Raw genomic sequence first — 24,825 nt, 5'->3', positions numbered from 1 at the left:
TGTGGGAACCGTCTAATTATACATAACCTTTCACAATTCAATCATTCTCATGTTTATTATTATTTGTCTACAATCCATCACAATGTTTTGCTACTTGTTGGCAACCAGAGAGCTGCTATGAAATCTCCTGATTGATAAGTGTCAGGAGTTTTATTGATCATTAATCTGGCATCATTTGATGTCTGCTGCCATGATCAGTCATAAAAAAGATGAGAGTTCATAAGCAACTGTACTCGATGAGTGTGTGTATGACTCACACAGAAAGAAGTGTCTTTTCTATGAATCCTCAGAAGGTCTGTATAGTCCATTTATCATAGGCCAATAGGCCATCCATCACCTCATGCTGACATAGGAAGCTTTAGACTGAGGAGTTATGGTATCTCATACAACATTTGGCGAAGATCTATTTTGGGGAATGCACACATTTATTGAAGACTTTTATACACATTACTTTCAGCTGGTATATAATATAAAAATGTTAAGAGGGATATTTCACTTGGAATAAACTTTGCCATGTATTTGCACCCACTGCTTGTGTTTTTAGCACCTTAGTCAGTAAAACTATAATGTCACAAACACACTAAATGCATTTTGCAAGTCAACATTCTCACAAATGAATGGCTGTTAAAGTATGTGAAGCATTTTACCACATTCCTACTTATATTATATGTGATTTTATAGTATCCCATATGAATATGTAATATGTACAGTACATACTGTATATTAATTATCTATATATGAAACATAGTGTCATATGAAGTAGAAACACATGAAGCCTATTGGAAACTGGAACAATTTAACATGTATATCTAGCCCATACAGATTATTTTGTTTATGTGTAACAATAATGTGTAATACATTTTTGGACCTATATAGGTAACTTATTAGCTAGTATAATCATTAATAAATAATTAACAAATTGTATATAATGCTTAACAGATCATTAGTTAATATATATTATATTCACACAGCTATATATGAGATAATGTGCTTGTTAATGGTAACTAATAACCTTATTAAACATTTGTAGAAAGAAAATATTTGTTTATTTATCTAAGCAATGAAATATAAACAGATTGAACCATGTTCATTTAAAATCTTATTAACCCCTGGAGACTGTTGACCCCTTTAATGTCCTGTAAATAGCAGCAAAATGGTTGTACATTAACAAAAGCTTTTGATCATTGTATAATATATGTTAAAATAATTTCTAGATTTTCAAGAAGTACATTATCAGATTAATTGAAAGTTTGATGACATTTTTAAACATTTTAATATACCTGAAATAATGATCTGTTAATCATTAGCTATGAGGTGCCACGTAGGATTTAAATCAAACTTTGCTTTATCAATACATATCAATATTATATTATATTAATAATACATCTTATGTTAGTAATGAATGCATATACACGTGTGAATAACTTACATATATACATATATACTGTACTGTAACACAACAAAGGAGTAACCAAAATAGACTTTAATTCCACTTTAACACAAAGAACAGGAGAGCAAAATAGAATCAACTCGCATACACCATTAAATCAACATTAATCCAGGATGATGAACAGACAGAAACCTAAGGTTAGACATGGAAACAAAGGAGCAAATGAGATGATTGTTTTTGTTTTTGTTTTTTTGTTTTATCACCAAACTTCAAAATCATTGACACCACTTGCTCATTCTTAAAAGTGAATGTTTGACAGTTTGGAGAGTAGATTAAAGGTTATGGACAGCCATCTCGAACTGAACGTGATGCGTCTGGAGTGCGATTAGTTGCCCTAGACTCATGCACCCACACTTCATTACAAACAAGCAGTGTTTGAATTAAGTAATATTATTATTGGCACAGTGGCCCAGTAAATGTCCTCACTTATGTTATTTCTGGCTTCCATCTTGATTTTAATAATAGTTAGTTAGTTTATCAGCATATATATATATATATATATATATATATATATATATATATATATATATATACAGTGTTGGGGAGTAACTAGTTACATGTAACGCCGTTACGTAATTTAATTACAAAATTATTGTAACTGTAATTAGTTACAGTTACTACGAAAAAATGAGTAATTAAATTACAGTTACTTATGAAATTTTTAACGATTACAAAGGGGATTACATTTGAATATTTACACACATCCACATACAGATTTAACTGATTTCTTTCCCAAATTGCGCTGACTATTCTGAGACATACCGCCCTAATCATTTCCGGGATGCGGAAATACAGTCTGGTTCGTAGAATCCAGTCATAAAAACGGAATGCCTAACGCGGACGGAATATGCCACATTTTGGATGACTAAATCAAACGTAGGTCAGTACACTTGAATCAAAACATGACATTGACTAGTGTCTGTGAATATTAAGCCCCAAAAATGCAATAGCCTATAGGACTTGCACATTCTGCGTGTCTGTGGAAATCAGGCGCGGACTGGACACCGGGAGAACCGGGACAATTCCCGGTGGCGTGGCAGCCGATTTTGCCCCACTATTTAATATCATTATTGTATAATTGCCTGCCGAATGTACTAAAGCGATCATTTGCGAATCCGCCATTTGATAATTAAATATCTAATAAGTCATGAAGTGTTAGTCATGACTCGCACGCTCTCCGCGCCTCCGCCAAACGGTTTGGATCAGACTCAGATTAATCAATGCGAGAGAGAGAGAGAGAGAGAGAGAGAGAGAGAGAGAGAGAGAATAGAGTGAATTGCTGCAGCAGAGAAGCAAACCTACTGTTCAGGGTTTCAGGTCAGTTTTATCTGTAAAGATGCTTTTTTGTCTTTGTTTTTTATTGATTTAATCAAGCAGCAGCACGTTGCTCATCAGTCATCACTCAAAATACTATATAAAGGACATCATTATTATCAGTTGTAATGTTACAGTAGGAATTTATCTGAAAACAATTCCGATTTTTTTATAGGTTTAGGGGGAGCTACGACAGACAACAACACAACCCTTACGAAAATTTACATTTTAATATTTAACTATAAATCCAGAGAAAATGGTTACTATTGTTTAAATGTGGTAACCAAAAATGTAAAATTATTTTACAAATGTATTTATTTAAAAATAAATACAAATCCATTTGCAAAAAAAACAAAAACAAAACAAGGTTATTTTACTTTTATATAGGCTAATAAAAACATGGTTAATTTTTGTAAGGGGAAAAACATGACTCATGTACAGTATTAGGATTTTTCTATAAAGATATTGTAGTATTGTAGAGTATTGTATTGTAAAGTATAGTTTTTTTCAATCTTGAGTATTAAAGTCATGAGAGAGATGGATAACAGGGCAAAATAAAGAGCCTGAAGAGAAAAATGGAAGTGAAGGTGCAGTTCAGGAGACAACTTTTAATTATTTAGCATGTCCCCAAATTAAAGATTTAAACCTTTTTTATGTCAGGTCCATACAAAAAATAATTTTGTCCATGAATTTGTTTGTATGAGTTTGAATTTTCCCGTCTGAATTTTTTTCCCAGTCCGCCCCTCCTGTAAATTAATGGCAAAGACATGGTTTCATTTACTACACATAGGACTGAAGCTTGCAGTGTTTTCAACCTCTGCCATCTCAATATAGGAGTACACGAGCACATAATTTCTAGAACTGCTTTGTGTCACTTAATGTGCTTTTTACTTATTTTGAGAAAACTATCATCATATACAAAGAGACAGCAGTTTAAAAAAAACACCAATGTTTCAGGAGTTTATTACACAGAATATGCCACATGCTTATTAGATAACTGTATTTAAGTTGATGTATATGCTTTTATTTATTATTCTTTAATTTTCACAAATTTAGAAAAGTAATCAAAAAGTACTCAAAAGTAATTAGTTACATTACTTTAATAAAGTAATTGAAAAAGTTACACTACTATTACATTTTAAACAGGGTAACTTGTAATCTGTAACCTATTACATTTCCAAAGTAACCTTCCCAACACTGTATATATATATATATATATATATATAAATGGGCGGAGTTTATTTAATGCATTCACTGAATAGGCAGACTTTAAGAATTTATGTCCACAGAAATTGTATTTATTTTTATTTAGAAGATGATTGTGAAATCATGAATTGCTTAAATAAAATGGGAAATTATGACTTTTTTATTCAGAATAATATTTCAAAGTTTGTTAAATATTCAATTTGTTAAATTGTAAATATTGTTTTTACAATAGTTTAGGCCCTCTCTGAGGGCCTAAAGGGCCCTGACGGTTACCCACTGTAATTAGCTAATGTTTAATAAATACGTTAGTAAACATTAATAAGTATGTTAGTAAACATAAATAAGCATATTATGTCACATTTCTAGCTATTTGAATAACTAATGACCCGTTAAGCATTATATGCTGTTTGTTGATGATTTATTAATGAAAGTTATTATGAAGTGTTAACAGTATTATTAACATATGTACATATAATAATAAATTTTATGTTATGAATAGTTAAACCACTGTTCTCCATTATTTGATCTTCATTTGATGAATAGCTGCTGCCATAATGAATATAAAATGTAAACAAATGTGTCTTTTAAATTATATTTTGTTTACGACCTGCATTCTTTTTCCATAGTGAAGTTTCTCACCTATATTATACTGTAGTTCACTCTGTATTTAATTTATTTGTGTTTATAGACTTCTTATCCTATAGACATCTGGCTTCAAGCTGCCTGTCCTGAGAACTGCTGACTGCTCTTAAGTCTGTGTATGTGCATGTGTTTCATAAAATTGTGTTTACTCTTTCTAAATAAACATATCTTGGAGCAAAAACAGATTAGTATGAATAAGAATGTTCAGATTCCCAGTTCAAACACTTGAGTGGTTTGTTTAGTGCAGAGATCAGATCATCCTCATTCAGTGAGTCAGTGAAGTACTACGCTGATCATTCAGTGGATGAGATTTAAAAAAAAAAATATGATTGACATCCCTATACAGTAAATTGAATGCTGATAATGGCTTTGTTCACATTGCTCTCATTTCTGATTTGTTTCTTAAAGTCTTTAAGACTGACGTTCCACACTGTCATTTAGCAGGTGATGAATTGTTTCTTCATTGTCAGCCAGTGTACATATTTACTTTATTTACATACGTTGTTATAATGCTAACTTCGGAGAGAACAAAGCTTTAAATGTATATTTAATACTTGTAATTGTGTCCATACACAAATAAAAAAATTATTAAATACATGCATATGTACTATGTTATAATGAACACTTAGAAAAGAACACTAAAGGTTTTACTCAGGACTTCCATAAAAGATCCTCAATCAGTTTGTCTACGGTGGCTCTGAACTCCACACTCCTTTTGATCTAGCTTATGAGATAGCTGTGCAAGAAAGAAAAAGCTTTATCTGAGAATCTGTTTATCTGAGAAGCCATTTCAGAGGCTCTGTCTTTGATTAATTCATGATAGAGTGAACGTTCAATACGAATCTGTGCCACCAGACACATTCTTCTTCATCATCAAGATTTAGACAAGACAGAAGATATGGATAGATTCTATAGAGGTAAAGTCCAGATTAGTACCTCTTTCATCTCCTTTCACACTTTTTAGTAACATATTGTTCAGTACTTGGTGGCAGCTGTAAATTCATAAAAAAAAATTAAAAAAACATATGCTTGACATATGCATGAATGACAAAATAAGATGATAAAGCAGCACTGGTACTTTAAATGGTTGTTTTTTGGGGGCCATCAGACTATTAATTAACTCTGCCTTTATTAAAGAAAGAATAGAATAGAATAGAATAGAGGCAGAGAGCAGCACAATAGCAAAATACTTTTCTAAAGGGCATTACAACTAAAACATTTTCTTTTTGAATTTGATCTGTGCTTTGTTGTAGTGTTGCCACTGTTCTCTGAGAGATTGTTGGCTGCAGGCGCTCTTCATTGCTGGATTAATTCCACTCTCTTTTGGCATGGTTTAATTCAAATATTGTAAGTGAATATTACTCTAAACAAGCACCCAGGTGGCTTTCTCAGGGTTAAAAGCATGTAATACTGTACATAGAACAGCTAACAGAGATGGAATCATGCACTTGTGGGCTAATTCTACTCATACATATACTGTACAAAATCTCACTGGAATCCTGATCCCACTCAGGTCATGGGTTCATAACTCAGACTGACACATATACACTAAGATAAACATAAAGAGATTTGCACTTCAGACATGTAGTGACTGATAGAGTGAATAAGTAAAGATGCAGACCTCTCTGATGACCCTGCTTGCCTTAAAGGAAATTTAACTCCCCATCCATATCTGCATGACGTACAGGAATATCATCTACCATCTTAAACCTAGTACATTCAAAATATCAGTATATTTCTTTGTCCATTTCCTTTAAAAGGCTTTTTATTTATTTATTTATTGTTTGCACTTTACAACTTAACAGTCGCAAATCCATATATAAAACCAACATGAATACAAAAGGTAAATTTTGAAGAACTTGTCAACAAAATTATTAAAAAGTCTTTTTTTGTCGCTGAACCAGATAAAAGATTTCTAAATGACTATTGCGGTAAATGTCAGGATTTTGAAAAGCCATTATCATCTTTCACTAAGGCTGTGCGGCCCAGAAAAATGTCTTTCCTTGGATACATGACTGTAGTATAAGGAACAACACAGACCCCGTCCCCTGAGAGAGGAACCAGCATCATTATGAGAGTAGAAGAAGGTGTCTGGGTGTCTCATTACCGTGTGACCCTCTGCCATTAATACCCGTTTGTGGAGAGGCAGAAAGAGAAGGCCCCAATCAATCAGATGAGATTTAGCTTCACATATAAACAGTTCTGATGAATGGCTGCCATTTAAAGTGGGGCGACAGACTTAACAGAGTTTGTACTAAATGTCTGGGTGTAGAGTATGTGCCTTTACTGCCAGATGGCTGAAGAAAGTATTTTTCTAAGTCTGTGAGCATATTTATTTGCTTAATATCTAAAAAAAAAAAAAAATTCAAGCTATTTCATTAATTTATGTACATAATGTGAGACATGTTGGGTGTTATAGCCTGTGTACTGTAACTGTTCATAGAAACTGTTAGGAGCCCTTGACACCATTGCCAGAGATATTGTTTTAGCCTGGAGTAAAGACTGAATTGGTTGCCAACAGTTTAGCCAGTAATCGACCAATCCACTGCACAATCCCAGCCATCTCACCACCGCCATCCCCACAGTGAGGGCAACTCAGGGGCCACTGTTGGTTTAAAAAGAAACCAATAAAAAACCTTTAAAAAAAAAAAACCTAATTAACAGTGCATAATGCAATTGACACAAACAACCAGTCAAAACCATCAAAAGTTCAGTTCTCAACAAAACTCCATCAGTATTGAATATAATTGCTTCTTTTAAAATAACCATTCTTCAAACTATATTCTTCGAAGTTACTATAGCTTACTATATTTTTGTGCATTAGGGTCTGTGTACACCTGGTCACTTAATGTGTTTTTAGTGACAAGATATCTATCTGATTTGTTAAAATTGTTCCATTTACACAGCCACATAAATCTGTCTCTGCAAAACAGACATAAATCAAATCTTCAAAGAGATTCTGGTGCTAACTGCAGATTTAACAACACATTCTCACTCTCAACTCGTGACAAATTGATGCTTGGTTAGGACCCTTTGGTGTCACTCTTTAACGCATAGGGTACCGCTTTAGTGTCATTTTTTTATATCCATGGTACTTTTTGTTACTTTAAGAAACCTTTGGCTTCAATATTACATTACACTATAAGCATTATGTAAGCACATAACCCAACTGTCAATGAACTTCTATTAATTCACCACCAGAGGTCATCATCCACAACACAGACTCTCACACTACACCGTACACCCTGGACTACATTTTCCCATGCTCCTTTGCACCAATCACATTCACCTGATAACTATCACACATAGCTGCCACCAATTACACACATACACAGCACAATCATCAGACACGCTTTATAAACACTGGACTTCGTCTCACACACTGCCGGGTATTGTTCTGCATATATCCCTCTCCTAGCGATTAGCTGCTTAGTGTTAGTTCTCTTAGTCTTGTCTCTTTTTCTAGTTTTATTAGTCTTGTCTCTGTTTCTAGTTTTCATAGTCTTGTTTCTATCTCTAGTTTTCATAGTTTATTTTATTTTTTCGCCTTGCCTTGTTACTCGTGTTTTGACTCCTTTGCACTGGATACTGGATTACCCCTCTTGCTTAGCCCTCTGGATATTGTTCGTTCATCGAAGACCCACGCTTGCCCTAGGATTATTCTTGTGTCTTGCCCTCTATATAACAGTTTGCCAGTGTTTAACCTGTAACTTAACATTACACATAAAACATACCTGCTCATGTATTGTAAATGCTGTTTGAATATGATTCGGAAAGTATCTGGGGTGTCGGTCCCATTCCGAAAAAAAAGCATGTGGTGCTTTTAAGTTACACAATTTTACAATAAGCAATCGTGTTAAATCAAATCAATGTTATGGCATTTTTTTTTTAATAAATTTGACATAAAAAGCCCACCCTACCTATATCTGTATTTTTTATATAATTGAGTTGAGTGTTTGAGTGAATTAAGTGAAATTGGTGATAGGGAATTTATCCATAACCTTCTAAAAAGCAATCAAAGAAATCAAGGCTGTATTCAGTTTAGTGTTTAAAAGTGTTTGATGGATGTGGGACATTTATATTACGTATTGATTTTCTTGAAACAGTTCATCAAACATTAGAGGTGATAATAGACTTTGTGGATTTATTGTGCAACCTCATATATCAGCGATACCCAAGATCCTTATTTAGTAAATTGCCCCTCAGTTTTATGTGTGAGACTGGGTGTACGTGTCCATTAGCCAAAAGGGCAAAAATGATAATCCCTTTTCAAAGCTATTAAAGAAATGTGCTGCTTTTAAGATGTGTTTAATACGGCATAATTGTATAATTTCATATCATGTTTTCAGCATTTTGAGCATGCACACAGATGTGATCATTTTGTATGTTTAAAAAAAAAGAATTAAACACACTTGTCTTATGTTTATTTTTGCTATTATCTAAATTACTCTGCTGTCAATGATCTTTGAGCAAACTGTCATGACAGAGCATTTATAGAAGTTATTCTACACACTCAGTAGGATTATAATGTTATTTGGTGTGCCCAGCTGTTCCTCTCACTCCAAGTGTTCTGCTTTGCTAAATATCATTAGACAGTTGACGCATGCAATCCATCTGTTATTATTTAATTGTGGTAAGTCAGAGGTATGCTGCTGGAGGGATGCAAGGAAAGATGGTGTGAGGTTGATGGGGTAATGTTAGGTAGGTGTCGCAATGCAAAAACAAGGAAAAGGTATAATTTGGGATATTGTTGGAATTTAATGTAAACATATAAAACTAAAGACGTTTTCGATGTGACATAATTATTTCCTGTAGAGCATTCAGTCATTTGGAATATATAAACCTCCTTAAACTGTTTGGAATCTTTCAGCACATGCTAATCAGTTTGTACAGATTGAGTTGTTCAATTCTGTGTCACGCTGTCTGGTCTCTGTTTCCCTGAGTCTCCACTAGTGGTCTCACTTCCCCATAGGCACCTCACCGTAGGCACTACAATTCCCACAAAGCCTTGTCCCTTCATCAGAGTAATTGCACTCCTGTTAATTGCACTCAGGTGTCCTCACTTGATAGTCATTACCCTGCCTATATTAACCGGTCTTTTCTGTTTGTCTTCATGGATTCCTTTCATTCCGTCACCCAGTTTTCTCGCCTTCCGAGTGGCCTCGTCTTCCGAGTTTCCTGTTCCTTCCCTGTTTGTTTATTTTTGGATGGATTTATGGTTTTGACCCCGGCTTGTTGGATGCTGATTTGGATTACCCATTAAAACCCACACTGCAACTGGATCTCTTGTCTCCTGTGTTTCCCTGGGTCTCCCGTCGTAACATTCTGAAGCAGCTGGTTTAAGTTGAAGGAGCACTGCAGTAATCCTCTAACCCTCTCAACATCTGGACCCCTGCAGTTCCTCAATTACTATGCCAGGGCTTTATTTCAGGCACAAAAACTGCAGGGACTGCTGTTCTCTCAACATGGCTAAACAATCACAGTTTCTCCTAAGAAGCACAGAAAAAAAAACATTTTATATTAAACTGAAAGAGAAGCTAGTCAGCAGGAGGGATTTTATGTTTCAATCTGATGTATGGAATTACATTATGGAAAACATTTTGGAAAGTCTCTTGCTGCCGTGATATACTTCCTCTTCTACTGTGCTTTATTTTCAGTGAGTTAAAATCTTCAACTTGACAGATACATTTAAACCGGGTGGTGGTTTATGAAAGGAACAGTTCACCCACAAAATTAATCTGCTGTCATGTTTTTCTCTTGTGTAACACAAAAGGAGACATCTTAAAGTATGTTCTGACCCTATTTCATGCAATTACAATTAATAAAGCCTGAATCTTTAAAAAAGGATGTAAAAGATGAAAAAACATGGCTCTACCTACAAAAAACAAATGTACATAAAAAAATTAATTTAATGCATTTTTCAGCTGAAATGGACACCAGTGGCAGTAAAATACAAACAGCTTTTGTTCATTTTCAGATAAATAATGATTATGGGGAAGTGCATCATCAATTGGTAAAAACATTTTAATGTGGTGACTTGCACAATACAAAGTTATGATCTCAAAACACTTTTTACCTAATACAGAGTTATATTTGCATCACAAAATTGGCTCTATACGTTTGGCTTTTCTGGGGTAGTAAACTTGCTCATTAGCTCACCTGGTACAGCACTGCAGTGCAATGTGGAGCCTTCAGGTACAATTTCCATGAAACATGAGTCATGATAAAAGAGCTCAAAGACTTAGAGGCAAGATATTATGCCATGGTTGCTACAGGAGCTTTTGTTAACACTTCAGTAAGATTTAGGGTAGATTTTAGTGTAGCTGTCTAGTCTTTGACTTTCTCACTTTCTCTTGTTTGCATTATAGCTGTTAGCAAATGTATAATAAAGCTGTAAGTGGGCTGTATGAAACCATATGAAAAGTATATATGAAAAAAACATGAAACTGATTAAAAAAAATTGGAACCATTACATTCCTGTCAATACATTTGGTGATTAAATGTAAGTAAATATAAAAGATATACATGTACTTAAACAATTTATTGCAAACATACATTTATAATAATACAATTATTTTTTAAATGTATTGCTATACTTTATATACAAGTCAAAATTATATATATATATATATATATATATATATATATATATATATATATACATACATACAGTACAGACCAAGAGTTTGTTTTTGAAAGAAGTTTCTTCTGCTCATCAAGCCTGCATTTATTTGATCAAAAATACAGAAAAAACAGTAATATTGTGAAATATTATTACAACTTAAAATAATAGTTTTCTATTTGAATATACTTTAAAAAATAATTTATTCCTTTGATGCAAAGCTGAATTTTCAGCATCATTACTCCATTCTTCAGTCACATGTAACATCCAGTTTATCACATGATCATTTAGAAATCATTCTGATATTCTGATTTATTATGAGTGTTGGAAACAGTTCTGCTGTCTAATATATTTGATGAATAAAAGGTTAAAAAGAACTGCATTTATTAAAAAAAAATCTAATAATATATATTCTAATAATATATTTTCTTTACTATCACTTTTTATCAATTTAACACATCCTTGCTGAATAAAAGTATTGATTTTATTTAAAAAGAAGAAAGAAAAAAAAATTACTGACCCCAAATTACTGACCAGTAGTATATATTGTTATTTCTAAATATTTCTATTTTAAAAACATATCTTCTTTTTTTTTTTTTTTTTTTTTTTTTACTTTTTATTCATCAAAGTATCCTAAAAAAAGTATCACATGTGCTGAAAAAATATTAAGCAGCAAAACTGTTTCCAACTTTAATAATGAATCAACATAATAGAATGATTTCTAAAGGATCATGTGATAATGATCCTAAAAATTCAGGTTTGCATCACAGAAATAAATGATAATTTAAAGTATAATACATTTAAAAACAATTATTTTAAATTGTAATAATATATCACAATATTACATTTTTTTCTGTTTTCTGTTTTCTGTTTTATCACCATTTTATTTCTGTGTGGGTCAATAACTGTTTAGGTCTAGACCGCATAACTGCTAATGCTGAATACCGCAACTGATTGCAGTTACAGTATAGGGTTCTTGCACTGGCAATAAACCGTGCCAGGGGAGCGTTTAAGAGCATAAACGTGAAGCTTTAACTAGCATTTTGTCTAAGCACTTGCATGTAATATTTAGTAAAACCCCATTCATTATTTGAGCTGTAAGGATGTCTAAATTTGATGAACTTCTGGTTATGCAGTATGATTGCTATGAATGCTATGAGCATATTTCTTGTGGGAGTAAGTCCTGGTTGGGCTGGATGCAGGATCAAGCATTCCCTGCATTGATAGCTTTCCCTGATGGCATTGTCTTCAAATGCGACAAAAACTTTACAGCTTAAAAATTAATTTCTTCATAAGGAGTATTAAGAGAGAAGAGAGAACCGTTTTCTCAGTAGGAGGCAGCCATCAGCACAGCAGCAGATTTAACGCTGACATGGAGCCAATGACACTGCAACAGTGTGATTCACATGGTGAGACGGGCTGACAACAGCCTGTTACTGCTAACATAGTTTATTCAGAGACTGAAGTAAAGACATGGTTGAAAAGTGAATTGTAGGCATATGAACCTAAAGAGAGACTGTATCCAGACTAATTGATGGGTTATGTGGTAGATTGTTTGTTTTGTTGCTTGGAAATTAAGCCTTGTGGTGTGGAATACTGTACAAACAGATGCTCCACTTGCTTTAATGGACAGCTGGCATTGCTGTATGTTTCTTATTTTGAAAAGCTAGATATACAATCCCTTCCCATGTGCACACACTTTTTGTCTTGTTTATGTTAGGACAGTCTTTCTGTCTCTGACACAAGAGGCACCATGCTAGCTTTTTTTTAGTTTGGAGAGCACTGCTTGTAAGGTTACAAGGTTACTTGTAAAGCTAGCTTGCATCTAAACATAATTTGTTTTACATCTGTATAAGTTTTGAGATTTTATTCCTTAATGGTCTTGCAGGTCAAACTTGTGTAATACAGTAAGCATCTAAACTATATATATATATATATATATATATATATATATATATATATATAGAGTCCATCTGTTCACCTTTTCTGCATCGCACAAAGACACGGTGGTTGGAACCAAAGATCTCAAATTTAGACTCATCAAACCAAAGCACAGATTTCCACTGGTCTAATGTCCATTCCTTGTGTTCTTTAGCCCTAACAAGTCTCTTCTGCTTGTTGCCTTTCTTTAGCAGTGGTTTCCTAGCAGATATTCTACCATGAAGGCCTGATTCACACAGTCTCCTCTTAACAGTTGTTCTAGAGATGTGTCTGCTGCTAGAACTCCATGTGCTATTGACCTGGTCTCTAATCTGAGCTGCTGTTAACCTGCGGTTTCTGAGGCTGGTGACTCGGATAAACTTATCCTCCACAGCAGAGGTGACTCTTGGTCTTCATTTCCTGGGGCAGTTCGCATGTGAGCCAGTTTCTTTGTAGCGCTTGATGGTTTTTGTGACTGCACTTGGGGACACTTTCAAAGTTTTCCCAATTTTTCGGACTGACTGACCTTCATTTCTTAAAGTAATGATGGCCACTCGTTTCCCTGTACTTAGCTGCTTTTTTCTTGCCATAATACAAATTCTAACAGTCTATTCAGTAGGACTATCAGCTGTGTATCCACCTGACTTCTGCACAACACAACTGATGGTCCCAACCCCATTTATAAGGCAAGAAATCACACTTATTAAACCTGACAGGGCACAACTGTGAAGTGAAACCCATTTCAGGTGACTATCTCTTGAAGCTCATCAAGAGAATGCCCAGAGTGTGCAAAGCAGTAATCAAAGCAAAAGGTGGCTACTTTGAAGAACCTACAATATGACATATTTTCAGTTTTTTCACACTTTTTTGTTATGTATATAATTCCATATATAATTCCACATGTGTTAATTCATAGTTTTGATGCCTTCAGTGTCACTCTACAATTTTCATAGTCATGAAAATAAAGAAAACTCTTTGAATGAGAAGGTGTGTCCAAACTTTTGGTCTGTACTGTATATATATATATATATATATATATATATATATATTAAAGAAAATATAAAGTTATATACTGCGTATAATATATACTGTATTCAGGTCTTCCATTTATTATATTCAGGTATTCATACTGTTCATGTTTTGTCTTATTCTAAATCATTTTAAATCATCTTGAGGGCAAAGTTTTTATTTCAAAGTTTACTAAGGCCCCTAATGGGCCCCAGACCCCTGGGTGAAATGCACTGATAAAAAATAGTGGGTTGTTTCAACCCAACTTTGTGTCAAATATGGACTGACCCAGCTGTTGGGTTAATTTTTTTAATAATTTATTTTTAACCAAAAGTTAAAAGAGTTAGTCCATATTTTTACTTATGTTTTCAAGGTTACTCTTGTGAGGTGAGAGTCAGCTAGCTTCTATACATATTTTGTTTTACTGAAGTGGGTCAGTTAAATACAAATGTCAGCTCTTTAACTTTCTAGGTGCCAGGAAAGCTTTGTGAGGATTTTGGTGATCATTGCCTGTGTGTCAAGATTTGTTACAGACCTTCTGTGCAGCTTTTATAATTGTGTGCAGGACCACGGACAGCTCACACATCAGTAGTGTTTGCAGGATTGCTCTGTCTTTTCTGTTGCTAAGGCTCACACATGCTTAGAGCAACTGCTAGAAAGTACATCAGTGGAAAAAAAAATAGAAGCTTTTTTGCACACACAAGATGTGTCTCTCTTTCCTCCCTGCTTGGCATTTAATTCTATGTGACTGAAAGACATGTAGAGACTTATTACAGCACCTTGTGAGTTCACTACTACATTGCTATTTGCTTAAAAAAGGCATAGATGTGATCATTCGTAGGAGACTTGATTATTTATACTATGTATAATACTATGTGTACATGTTTAGTGATATAAATTATAGTGATAGGGATTGGGAGGAATATCATTTTTAGGATTCCATCTGCTGTTTTTGAACATCAGATAAGAAATAATTATATGGCGTGATACATATCTGTGTGAGAGAGGGAGATTTGGTTCATTAGTCACTCGTCCCTGGCACTCACCTTCAAAACACATCAATTTGATTATACAAAATGATGCTTATTAAGTGCCACTTTAGAGAGTGAAAGTGTGTGTTTACTGTGGTCTGCATGTAAATGTTAAGATCCTCTCTTTCAACTTCAAAGGCCGTGACACTCCACAGACACCAACTGCCACCCACCAGGGCAGGAAATGACACGCAGGTACAAAAGTACAAGGTAGGAGAGCAGGGTTGTGTAATTAGCTAGGGTTAACAGATGATTGATGAAGGGAGATACTTCAGTTTCATTCACTTGTTCTTTTTCCTTTTTCCTTTGGAAAAAAAGAGCATTTTAGCCTTGGGAGCTGCGCTGAAATAGTCCTGTCTGAGTGAGCTGACAAGAGGCAGGAGAGTAGAAGAGCTCTCTTTAAAAACTAGAGCCCTAAAGAACAAACAGGCTCTGACTGCTTGACAGATAATTGTACTGTCTATTGCAGTCTACTCTCTCCGCTTCTTCATTTCAACCATCTATTCAGTATAGGTGGTTGTTGCAAATGTCACCATGCAATTTTTTATTTATTTATTTATTTAGTTAGTTTTCGCTTTCAAGGTTTTATTTGGAATTATACAAAAGTTAGTAAATATACTCAATTCTGGTTGGTCGAGTTGAACAGCACTGTTTCTTTAATGTTTGTATCACTGTGCTCCTGTGTTGGTGAGCTCCAGACAAACTGTCAAACTTCCACTGTTGGTGGCAGATGAGTCTCTGTATCAAAGCTGATATATTCAAAAAATATTTTTCTTTGTCTTTGTGAGTGAGTCATTGAATAATTTACTCAACGGCTTCATTCATTCAGGAACTAAACAAGTAAATGCAAGAAAGAAAACACCACCTTACTGTATGTACATGCAATGCAAACAAATCTAATATGTATATTTTATTTTATTTCCATTTTATTTCAATTAATGTTTTGTAATCATTTTAGTTAACAATAGCAACATTGGTATATAAGCAATATCACACTTGTAAACGTGATTTCTTTCTGAATATCAGCATGTCTGTGATTACCTCCAGCCTCATGCCTATGGCAAAATCACTGCACATGCAATATTTTGTGATTAAATTGTATGGAAAGGACTGGAATTATGAGCAAATTCAAACACTGCACCAACGCTGGATGAAGCCTTTAACCTCTGTTTTATAAACCCCTTCTCATACAATATTAAATGACAGCCTCAGGAAGTCGTGGCCTAATGGTTAGAGAGTCGGACTCGCAATAGAAAGGTTGTGAGTTCAAGTCTCGGGCCGGCAGGAATTGTAGGTGGGGGGAGTGCATGTACAGTTCTCTCTCCACCTTCAATACCACGACTTAGGTGCCCTTGAGCAAGGCATCGAACCCTCATCTGCTCCCCGGGTGCCGCAGCATAAATGGCTGCCCACTGCTCTGGGTGTGTGTTCACAGTGTGTGTGTGTGTGCACTTTGGATGGGTTAAAAGCAGAGCACGATTTCTGAGTATAGGTCACCATACTTGGCTGTATGTTATGTCACTTTTAGTTGTACTCGGGTGAGTTTAGACCAGCTCGACCACATGGCGCCACTCAACAGCTCCTGTTTTCAGTCTTACAAATGTTGTAAACATTTATGATGAAGATGGTGCTTTAATTAGCTGAAATTATAATTTTGCATAGTAGAGCTGTCTTTATAGAAATTTATTCGTAAGAATAATAATCGTTGCATCAATGCTGTTGGGTGCAAAGCTCTTGACTGTTCATCATCAAGTCAAAGGGCCAGTGAAGGTTGTATTTTCTCTGATCTATTCAGTTCTGTCCACTTACATTAGGTCATAGCAATGTGTCTCAGGGGCCTTTAGGCTTTGAAGCTCTGTGTTAGAGGCCAGCGATGTAATCTTACTTGGCTTTAGAAAGATGGGATTTACCAAAGTATGAGTCAAATTCGACTTATTGATACTAGTGCATTGGTATTTAGGCTTATATAAGTGTGTTTCAAGCTACTAAACATTCTTCATCCTCAGTGTCTCTTCACCTTGCTACAATATGTAGTTTAATACAGCAGCAAGATAGAAAGAGGGAAAGAGAAGAAGAACGGAGGCATGAGAATTTGAAGGGCATTGGATGAAGTAGTTGAGAAAAAGAGACAGTGGGAATCAGAATAGATGGAGCAAGAGGGTTAAAGCTAATGGAAGAGAAATCAGGCGGCTGACTCAAAAGACCAATGATCAAATACAGAGGTCTCCCACCCCTTATTTAAAGGGGTCAATAATGCAAATCTCCAGACAGAGTTGTTTTCTGAACAGCAGATTCCTTCATACCATATTTCATATTGTTGATGGGAAATTAATGTTATGGCACTTAGAGTTAGAAATATTTTAAGGGAAGGTTTTTTGTTTTTTTTTTCTTATTCTGTCAATATCAGTTTAATGTTGAACCTTAATTTTTAATTTATATATATATATATATATATATATATACGTATATATATATATATATATGGCAAAGTCTTTCATTTAAGTAATTTTTGTTCTCCCTTTTGTCTTTTGACAGGTTTGTCCTGGTGTTTGGCTGCTTGGTGCTGTCTGTCTTCTCTACCATTCCAGATCACCAGGAAATAGCCTCTCAAAGTCTCCTGATCTTGGTAAGAGCTGAACTACAGTGTCAAACTAAATCCAAACAGCATAAAGCATGACAACAGTCTCATGCTAGGATGTTTGAAGAAAAACATCACATGAACTTTTTGTTAACTGTACACTAATACTGCAGATAATTGTATATCTTGGGCCTTATTATGCTTCTATGGTTATGATTAACACTGTTATAGTATTTAAAAAAAAGAAAAAATCAGATACTGCCTGGCATAGTAGATATAGGCAATATTCTCTACTTCTCTCAGTGCAGTTCAGTGGGATGGTGCCCATTTTAAATTCAATCTGTAACACTCAGATCACAACAGCCCTCTTTGCAGTAAATTTCCTCTGCCGTCCACCAAATTCAGCTGCTATCTGTCTGATGCAGGCCTCTAGAGAGCGACCAATTTCCCAATGGTGCGACTAAAAAAAATCAGAGGTCGCACCGGTGCAACCAGCCATTCAAGGGAAAAAAAGTCTCAGCGACTCAAAAAGTCATATTATGCAGGTCTTCTGTTCCTGGAAGCCCGCTGGTTTGTGTACTGGTTATGATGACCTGATTTGTTTCATTGACTCAGCTGACACCAAACATGATCTGTATGTTGTTCAACATCTGTAGGCAGTTCTCTGAAGCTACTGACAATGCAAAGACAGGATGTAAGTCAACAAAATAGAAGTCTACCTCTTTGAATTGAGTCAGGAACTCCATATAAGGTTACCACCTTATATGGTATGTGTGCATTATTATGTTTACACACTTTTGTATATAATCAGGATAATCAGGTAAATCAAGCAAGGACACCACCACCTGTGTGTCTTTATTAAGATGTGCTTTTGTGGACAATGTACAGTACTTCTCCCACTGTGTAATTCCAGTGATGTATGTAAAGTAGTTGGTTAACAGAGTTATCATTTTAAGAACCACAGATGATACAAGGACACACCCATACATACAAACCTGAAAATGTCTTTCTTTGTCTTTGTAGGAGTATGTGATGATTGTGGTGTTTGGGCTCGAGTACATCGTTCGAATCTGGTCTGCTGGTTGTTGTTGCCGGTACAGAGGATGGCAGGGGCGACTTCGCTTCGCAAGGAAGCCGTTCTGTGTCATAGGTGAGTCTTCAATGTGCAAAGTTTCTGTCCATGGAATGAGAATCATTAGCCTTTCATACAACCCGAATTCCGGAAAAGTTGGGACGTTTTTTAAATTTTAATAAAATGAAAACTAAAAGACTTTCAAATCACATGAGCCAATATTTTATTCACAATAGAACATAGATAACATAGCAAATGTTTAAACTGAGAAAGTTTACAATTTTATGCACAAAATGAGCTCATTTCAATTTTGATTTCTGCTACAGGTCTCAAAATAGTTGGGACGGGGCATGTTTGCCATGGTGTAGCATCTCCTTTTCTTTTCAAAACAGTTTGAAGACGTCTGGGCATTGAGGCTATGAGTTGCTGGAGTTTTGCTGTTGGAATTTGGTCCCATTCTTGCCTTATATAGATTTCCAGCTGCTGAAGAGTTTGTGGTCGTCTTTGACGTATTTTTCGTTTAATGATGCGCCAAATGTTCTCTATAGGTGAAAGATCTGGACTGCAGGCAGGCCAGGTTAGCACCCGGACTCTTCTACGACGAAGCCATGCTGTTGTTATAGCTGCAGTATGTGGTTTTGCATTGTCCTGCTGAAATAAACAAGGCCTTCCCTGAAATAGACGTTGTTTGGAGGGAAGCATATGTTGCTCTAAAACCTTTATATACCTTTCAGCATTCACAGAGCCTTCCAAAACATGCAAGCTGCCCATACCGTATGCACTTATGCACCCCCATACCATCAGAGATGCTGGCTTTTGAACTGAACGCTGATAACATGCTGGAAGGTCTCCCTCCTCTTTAGCCCGGAGGACACGGCGTCCGTGATTTCCAACAAGAATGTCAAATTTGGACTCGTCTGACCATAAAACACTATTCCACTTTGAAATAGTCCATTTTAAATGAGCCTTGGCCCACAGGACACGACGGCGCTTCTGGACCATGTTCACATATGGCTTCCTTTTTGCATGATAGAGCTTTAGTTGGCATCTGCTGATGGCACGGCGGATTGTGTTTACCGACGAAAGTATTCCTGGGCCTTAAATTTTAAATGAGCTAATTAAGTGGATAAAAGTGTAAAATTTCTCAGTTTAAACATTTGCTACGTTATCTATGTTCTATTGTGAATAAAATATTGGCTCATGTGATTTGAAATTCCTTTAGTTTTCATTTTATTAAAATTTAAAAAACGTCCCAACTTTTCCGGAATTCGGGTTGTAGTTTAAGACTGTTCTCATTTCTAAATGAGGTCATAGAGTGAGGTGTATTTTTTATTTACTGGCCATAAATATTTATTTTCCCCATCAAACTGTTAATAGCATTATTTACATATGTGTGTGTGTGTGTGTGTGTGTGTGCTGGTATATATGGTTTATGAGGACACAAATCTGTATAATGACATGTGTACTACAACGTATACATAGTTTATGAGGACACTTCCTATGTCCCCATAAAACAGAAGGCTTAAAAAAAGTACAAAACAGTGTTTTATGAATTCAAAAAATTGGCAGTAGTTTTCTGTGAGGGGTAGGTTTAGGTGTAAAGTGATAGAAAATACAATTTGTACAGTATAAAAACCATTACGCCTACAGAGAGTCCCTGTAAACCACAACTGCAAGTGTGTGTGTGTTTATATAAACAGTACAGGCAAGCAAGGCTCTCACATTATCATACAGTATGAGATTTAAAAGAAATTGCATCTGTGACAAAAATGTGAAGACATTTTGGGAATTCATCCCCCCCCCCCCCTTTTTTTCTGGAGGAAAAATGTTCTGAAGTCACAAGGTTTTCTGTAGGATATGGTATAAATAAAGGAGTAGCAACATTTTATTTACCCACCAAAGCTGATTTAATTGCTTTTGATGGTTTCAGTGTGTTCATATTCAACACTGGTTGCTCGCAATGACACATGTTAAAAAAACAAAAACCCAGATCATCATTGGTTATGGGAGTTCATATAAAAGCAAATATTTGGTGACCCTACAGTATTACTGTAAGTGGTATTTCTAAAGCACATGATGTTATTCAGATTGGATGCATTAAATTGCTAAAAAGTGAAGTCTTTCAAAAACAAAAAAAATCTTAAAAAATCTTACCAACCCCAAACTTTTGAACGGTACAGCTAGTACACATCTGATCTGTGCTAGGTGCATATTCCCGTCCTGTCCCGTCATGCTTTGCCAGCTATTAGTGACACTATTAATATTGACCTCCGTCACAAATGAATTGCTCCACTCTAGCAACTTCCATCTTTCCATAATGACACAAAATATATTTATGCCTATAAAACCAAAGCAACAGCCTCACAATTGTAGATCACCATTAAAGAAGTGTCTTATGGCTGTAAAATAACCTTACTGTACTTACCCACTGACCCCAAACCTTTTACCTGGCATCCTCCAGTTGTGGCTGCCACAAACTACTAAATCCTCTTCAGCAAACAGCTCTCATTCAGTGACCCCTCAACCTGTCTAATGTTCTCCAGACTGTTTTTAAATCGTGTGAGCTCATTAATACTGGCTTTGCTAATAATAACGTCTTACTTTAAGTGTGTGTAAGTGCTAGTGGTATCTATTCTTTAGTGCTAACACTTAGCCCTAGCCCTATTGTTCTGAATGTAACAATGAACATCATTAATAATGTGTATAAGGTGTCTGTGTGTGCAGACCAAATGTCCTTTGAGATTATGTTATTGTAAATACAAACCCAGGCACCAGCAAAGGTCTTGATCCCAAACATCAGGGACAGTGATAACTCATTTACAGGTTGTGTATTAAAGCATAGTTATTTTTAAACAACATTTTTATGTAGCAGACTATTGAACATCTTCAGCACAGTTGTTCAGCCATACTGTGTCATTATGAAATTGGTGTGGTTCATGCACACTAGGGATAAGAGTTAATTAAAAACATAATCTCTTGGAAAACAAGATTCATACTTATTTCATATATGCATTGTGCTCATCCTTGACAATTTGGATTGAATATCTTTCACAGTTTGTTAGTCAGGTATTCTGGGAAGTTATAGGGAGCAAATGTTTCTCTACTGGAATGATTTTGACTCCCTTGCTAGTGCACTTAGAGCTGAACTAGACAGCCTCTAAAATTAGTTCAAACCTGAAAAATACCCACTTACACTTACCCACTCCCTCGAGATTATCCTCTGGGGTTTTATAATAGGGTTTTCAGTTTTTAGGTTACATAAGGTCTGTGGTAAACCTAGCTTGACGAAACTTTAATGTTTTGTTCTACAATGTAAACTACATACACTCACACGCCATACATTCTAATGTAGTTAATTAATTAGAATTTATTAGATTTTTTTTTTCAAATAACTTAACAGCTTTAAAGGTCCCATGACATGGATTATTTTCTTTAAGTGAGTTTCCTGAGGTGTACTTATATTGTTAGTATGACTTTTACATTCTAAATTTGGAAATAAAAGACATTTTTATATCCTGATTTTAGTCCTCGTTGTGCAAGATAACAGCGTCATTCATTATAACGGCAATTTGGGCAAGTGTGCAGATATACTCGCGATGTGTGATTGACAGCTCTGAACAATATAAAGGGAGCATTCATTGATTTGTTCCATGCTACTAAGAGAAACAACAAGAAAGTTGATCGTTTAGCCACTGGCTTGATTCACTGATGCATAAACAGTATTAAACGGTTTAGAAAGAAAGTCTGTGTGAACTTGAATGATTAGCTACTCATCAGAAATCACTGATCACAGATCAGGCATTAATGAACACTGTTACTCACTGTTCGTGGCGGAGCTGTCGAATCCATATCGTAAATGTCGAATCCATTTGTAACGCCTGTGCTGACATTGCGACTGAATTAAATGTAAATGTTTGGCCGGGCAAAGCAAGGGGAGGTAACCTGTCCCCTTATGACGACATATGGGGAAGATTCCAGATCGGCCCATCTGAGCTCTCGTTTTCTCAAAGGCAGAGCAGGACACCCAGGGCTTGGTTTACACCTATCGAAATTTCTAGCCACCAGGGGACCATAAACAGTCTAGGGGAACTCATATTAATGTTAAAAAACCTCATAAAGTGAAAAAAGGCCATGGGACCTTTAAAATTGGCGTTTTCTGTAGTTTTGAAGTAACTTCAAGTTAGGTTTATCACAGACCTTATTTACTCATAAATGTAAACATCCCATTATAAAACCCCATAGGAAAATCTCAAAGGAACCCATGGCATATTAGTCTTCTGGGTTTTGACATCATACCTGGACCATTCTAAATCAAATAATGTGGTGATAATTTGATTCATTTTTGGTCTTTAGGACATTCAATTTCCATATCCATGTGAAACCTCATCATATAACCATTAGGCTACTTGAAACTAATTTGAAGGTAATGGATGCTTTAAGAGACTTGTGAGGGTGGCTTTATAGCATGATGTGAATATAGAATTGTTGTGTAATTTTCTTTCTGGCTGAAGTCACTTTATGCCACACACACACACACACACACACACACACACACACACACACACACATTAGATGGTGTGTGTGTGTGTGTGTGTGTGTGTGTGTGTGTGTTAAACTGATGAACCCTGTCAGAGAAAGAATAGTGTTCAGATGATGATGTACGTGATATTTTTGTAGTGTAGGAAAACACTCCAGCAGTTTATAGCAACACCAAGAATGCATGTCCCCTGCTATTTCTCAAAGTTAGTTCATCACATACTGCAAAGATAAGATTAAAAACAAAGATAAAACATTTATTTCAGATTTAGTTTGCTGGCATAAAATCTAAAATTTATATAATGCGTTGTATTCCCATAGGAAAAAAAATCTTGCTCAGTGCTTGCTCTTCCTAAGCTCAAGAAACGTAGATGAGATTCTCATATATCTCTCTTTTAATTATCAACAGCATTTCAGATGTTGCCCCCTGAAGACTTTAAAAACACATGTAATGTGTTGATTTGACCTGTAACGACAGACTACAGCTGAGATCAGCAGACTGGCTGAGCATGAATGCCTTTTCTCCAGTAGTTCATCAGCTACAAAGAATATGAGAAATTAGAGGAAGATCAGTAAGAGAAAGAAAATATTATTGCAGTTGAATAGTGCCTTGGAGTTGTTTGCGTTCCCCGAGGGTTTGATGTTGCTTCTCCAAGTGGATGTGGTTTCTTTCTGTCAATAATTTTTGTTAATCTATGTTCCTCTGTGAACTTTGATTTGAGAAGTAAATTGTCTAGTTGAGCTGAGGAGATATCATTCTCATTTACCTGAATTAAACTTGACAGTATTTCAGGTTAATGAAAACATTTACATATAAACAAAAGACAAACGTTTTATTGATGTACAGCGGTGGTTCTCGACAAGGGAGTCTGGGTTCACTAGGATGCCTCAGAAAACGAACACTTAGATTTAAGACTTAAAATTATTAAAATTGTTTATATTAAAATAATCTCAGTTAATTAAAACACACAAAATTAAGTGCTTATATTGAAGGACATGCTGTTCTTTAAACATCTGGAAGTGAATCATAAGTCATTTAATTCAATATGCTCATAGTTTCTGTTATAAAAAAAAAGCTTGGGGGAAAAGCAGCTCTTCATATAACTATAGATGAAATGCTGAATGAAATATAATAGGTGGCCTTCAAGTCAAAAAAGACTTAGATTTAGATTCTTTAATTATTGGATGCTTTTTGTCCCAATGGGATTTACAGCATAATTAATACAAGGACAGGTCAGCTTGGATGTCAGGAGCTGCTTTCATAGATTGAACCAAAAAGATGATGCAGGTTAAATGTATTTTCAGTTTCACAAGATCCTGATATTTTAAAACAGTCAACTTTGTCTCCTTACATTTCTGGGCCCTGATCACCCATTAGGAATAATTAACAGCTGTCTACACATTATACTCCCTAATACATTTATTTCTTATTACTGCTTATTATTT

At 35.3% G+C, this 24,825-nt stretch overlaps 1 protein-coding gene across 2 annotated transcripts in view; it reads left to right on the top strand.

Moving 5' to 3' along the window:
* LOC132142507 (potassium voltage-gated channel subfamily KQT member 5-like) overlaps positions 1-24,825 on the top strand; it is a 110,591-nt gene that overhangs the window by 66,612 nt on the left and 19,154 nt on the right. For both annotated transcript variants that reach the window (XM_059552425.1, XM_059552424.1), the window contains 2 exons: positions 17,729-17,819; positions 18,795-18,921. In XM_059552425.1, the coding sequence (XP_059408408.1) occupies positions 17,729-17,819; positions 18,795-18,921 (218 nt within the window). The remainder of the gene's footprint in view (positions 1-17,728; positions 17,820-18,794; positions 18,922-24,825) is intronic.

The sequence above is a fragment of the Carassius carassius genome, chromosome 6 (assembly GCF_963082965.1).
Source record: "Carassius carassius chromosome 6, fCarCar2.1, whole genome shotgun sequence".
In the NCBI taxonomy this organism is placed as follows: Eukaryota; Metazoa; Chordata; class Actinopteri; order Cypriniformes; family Cyprinidae; genus Carassius; species Carassius carassius.
The sequence above is the reverse complement of the archived record's forward strand: the minus strand, read 5'-3'. Positions and strand labels throughout refer to the sequence as shown.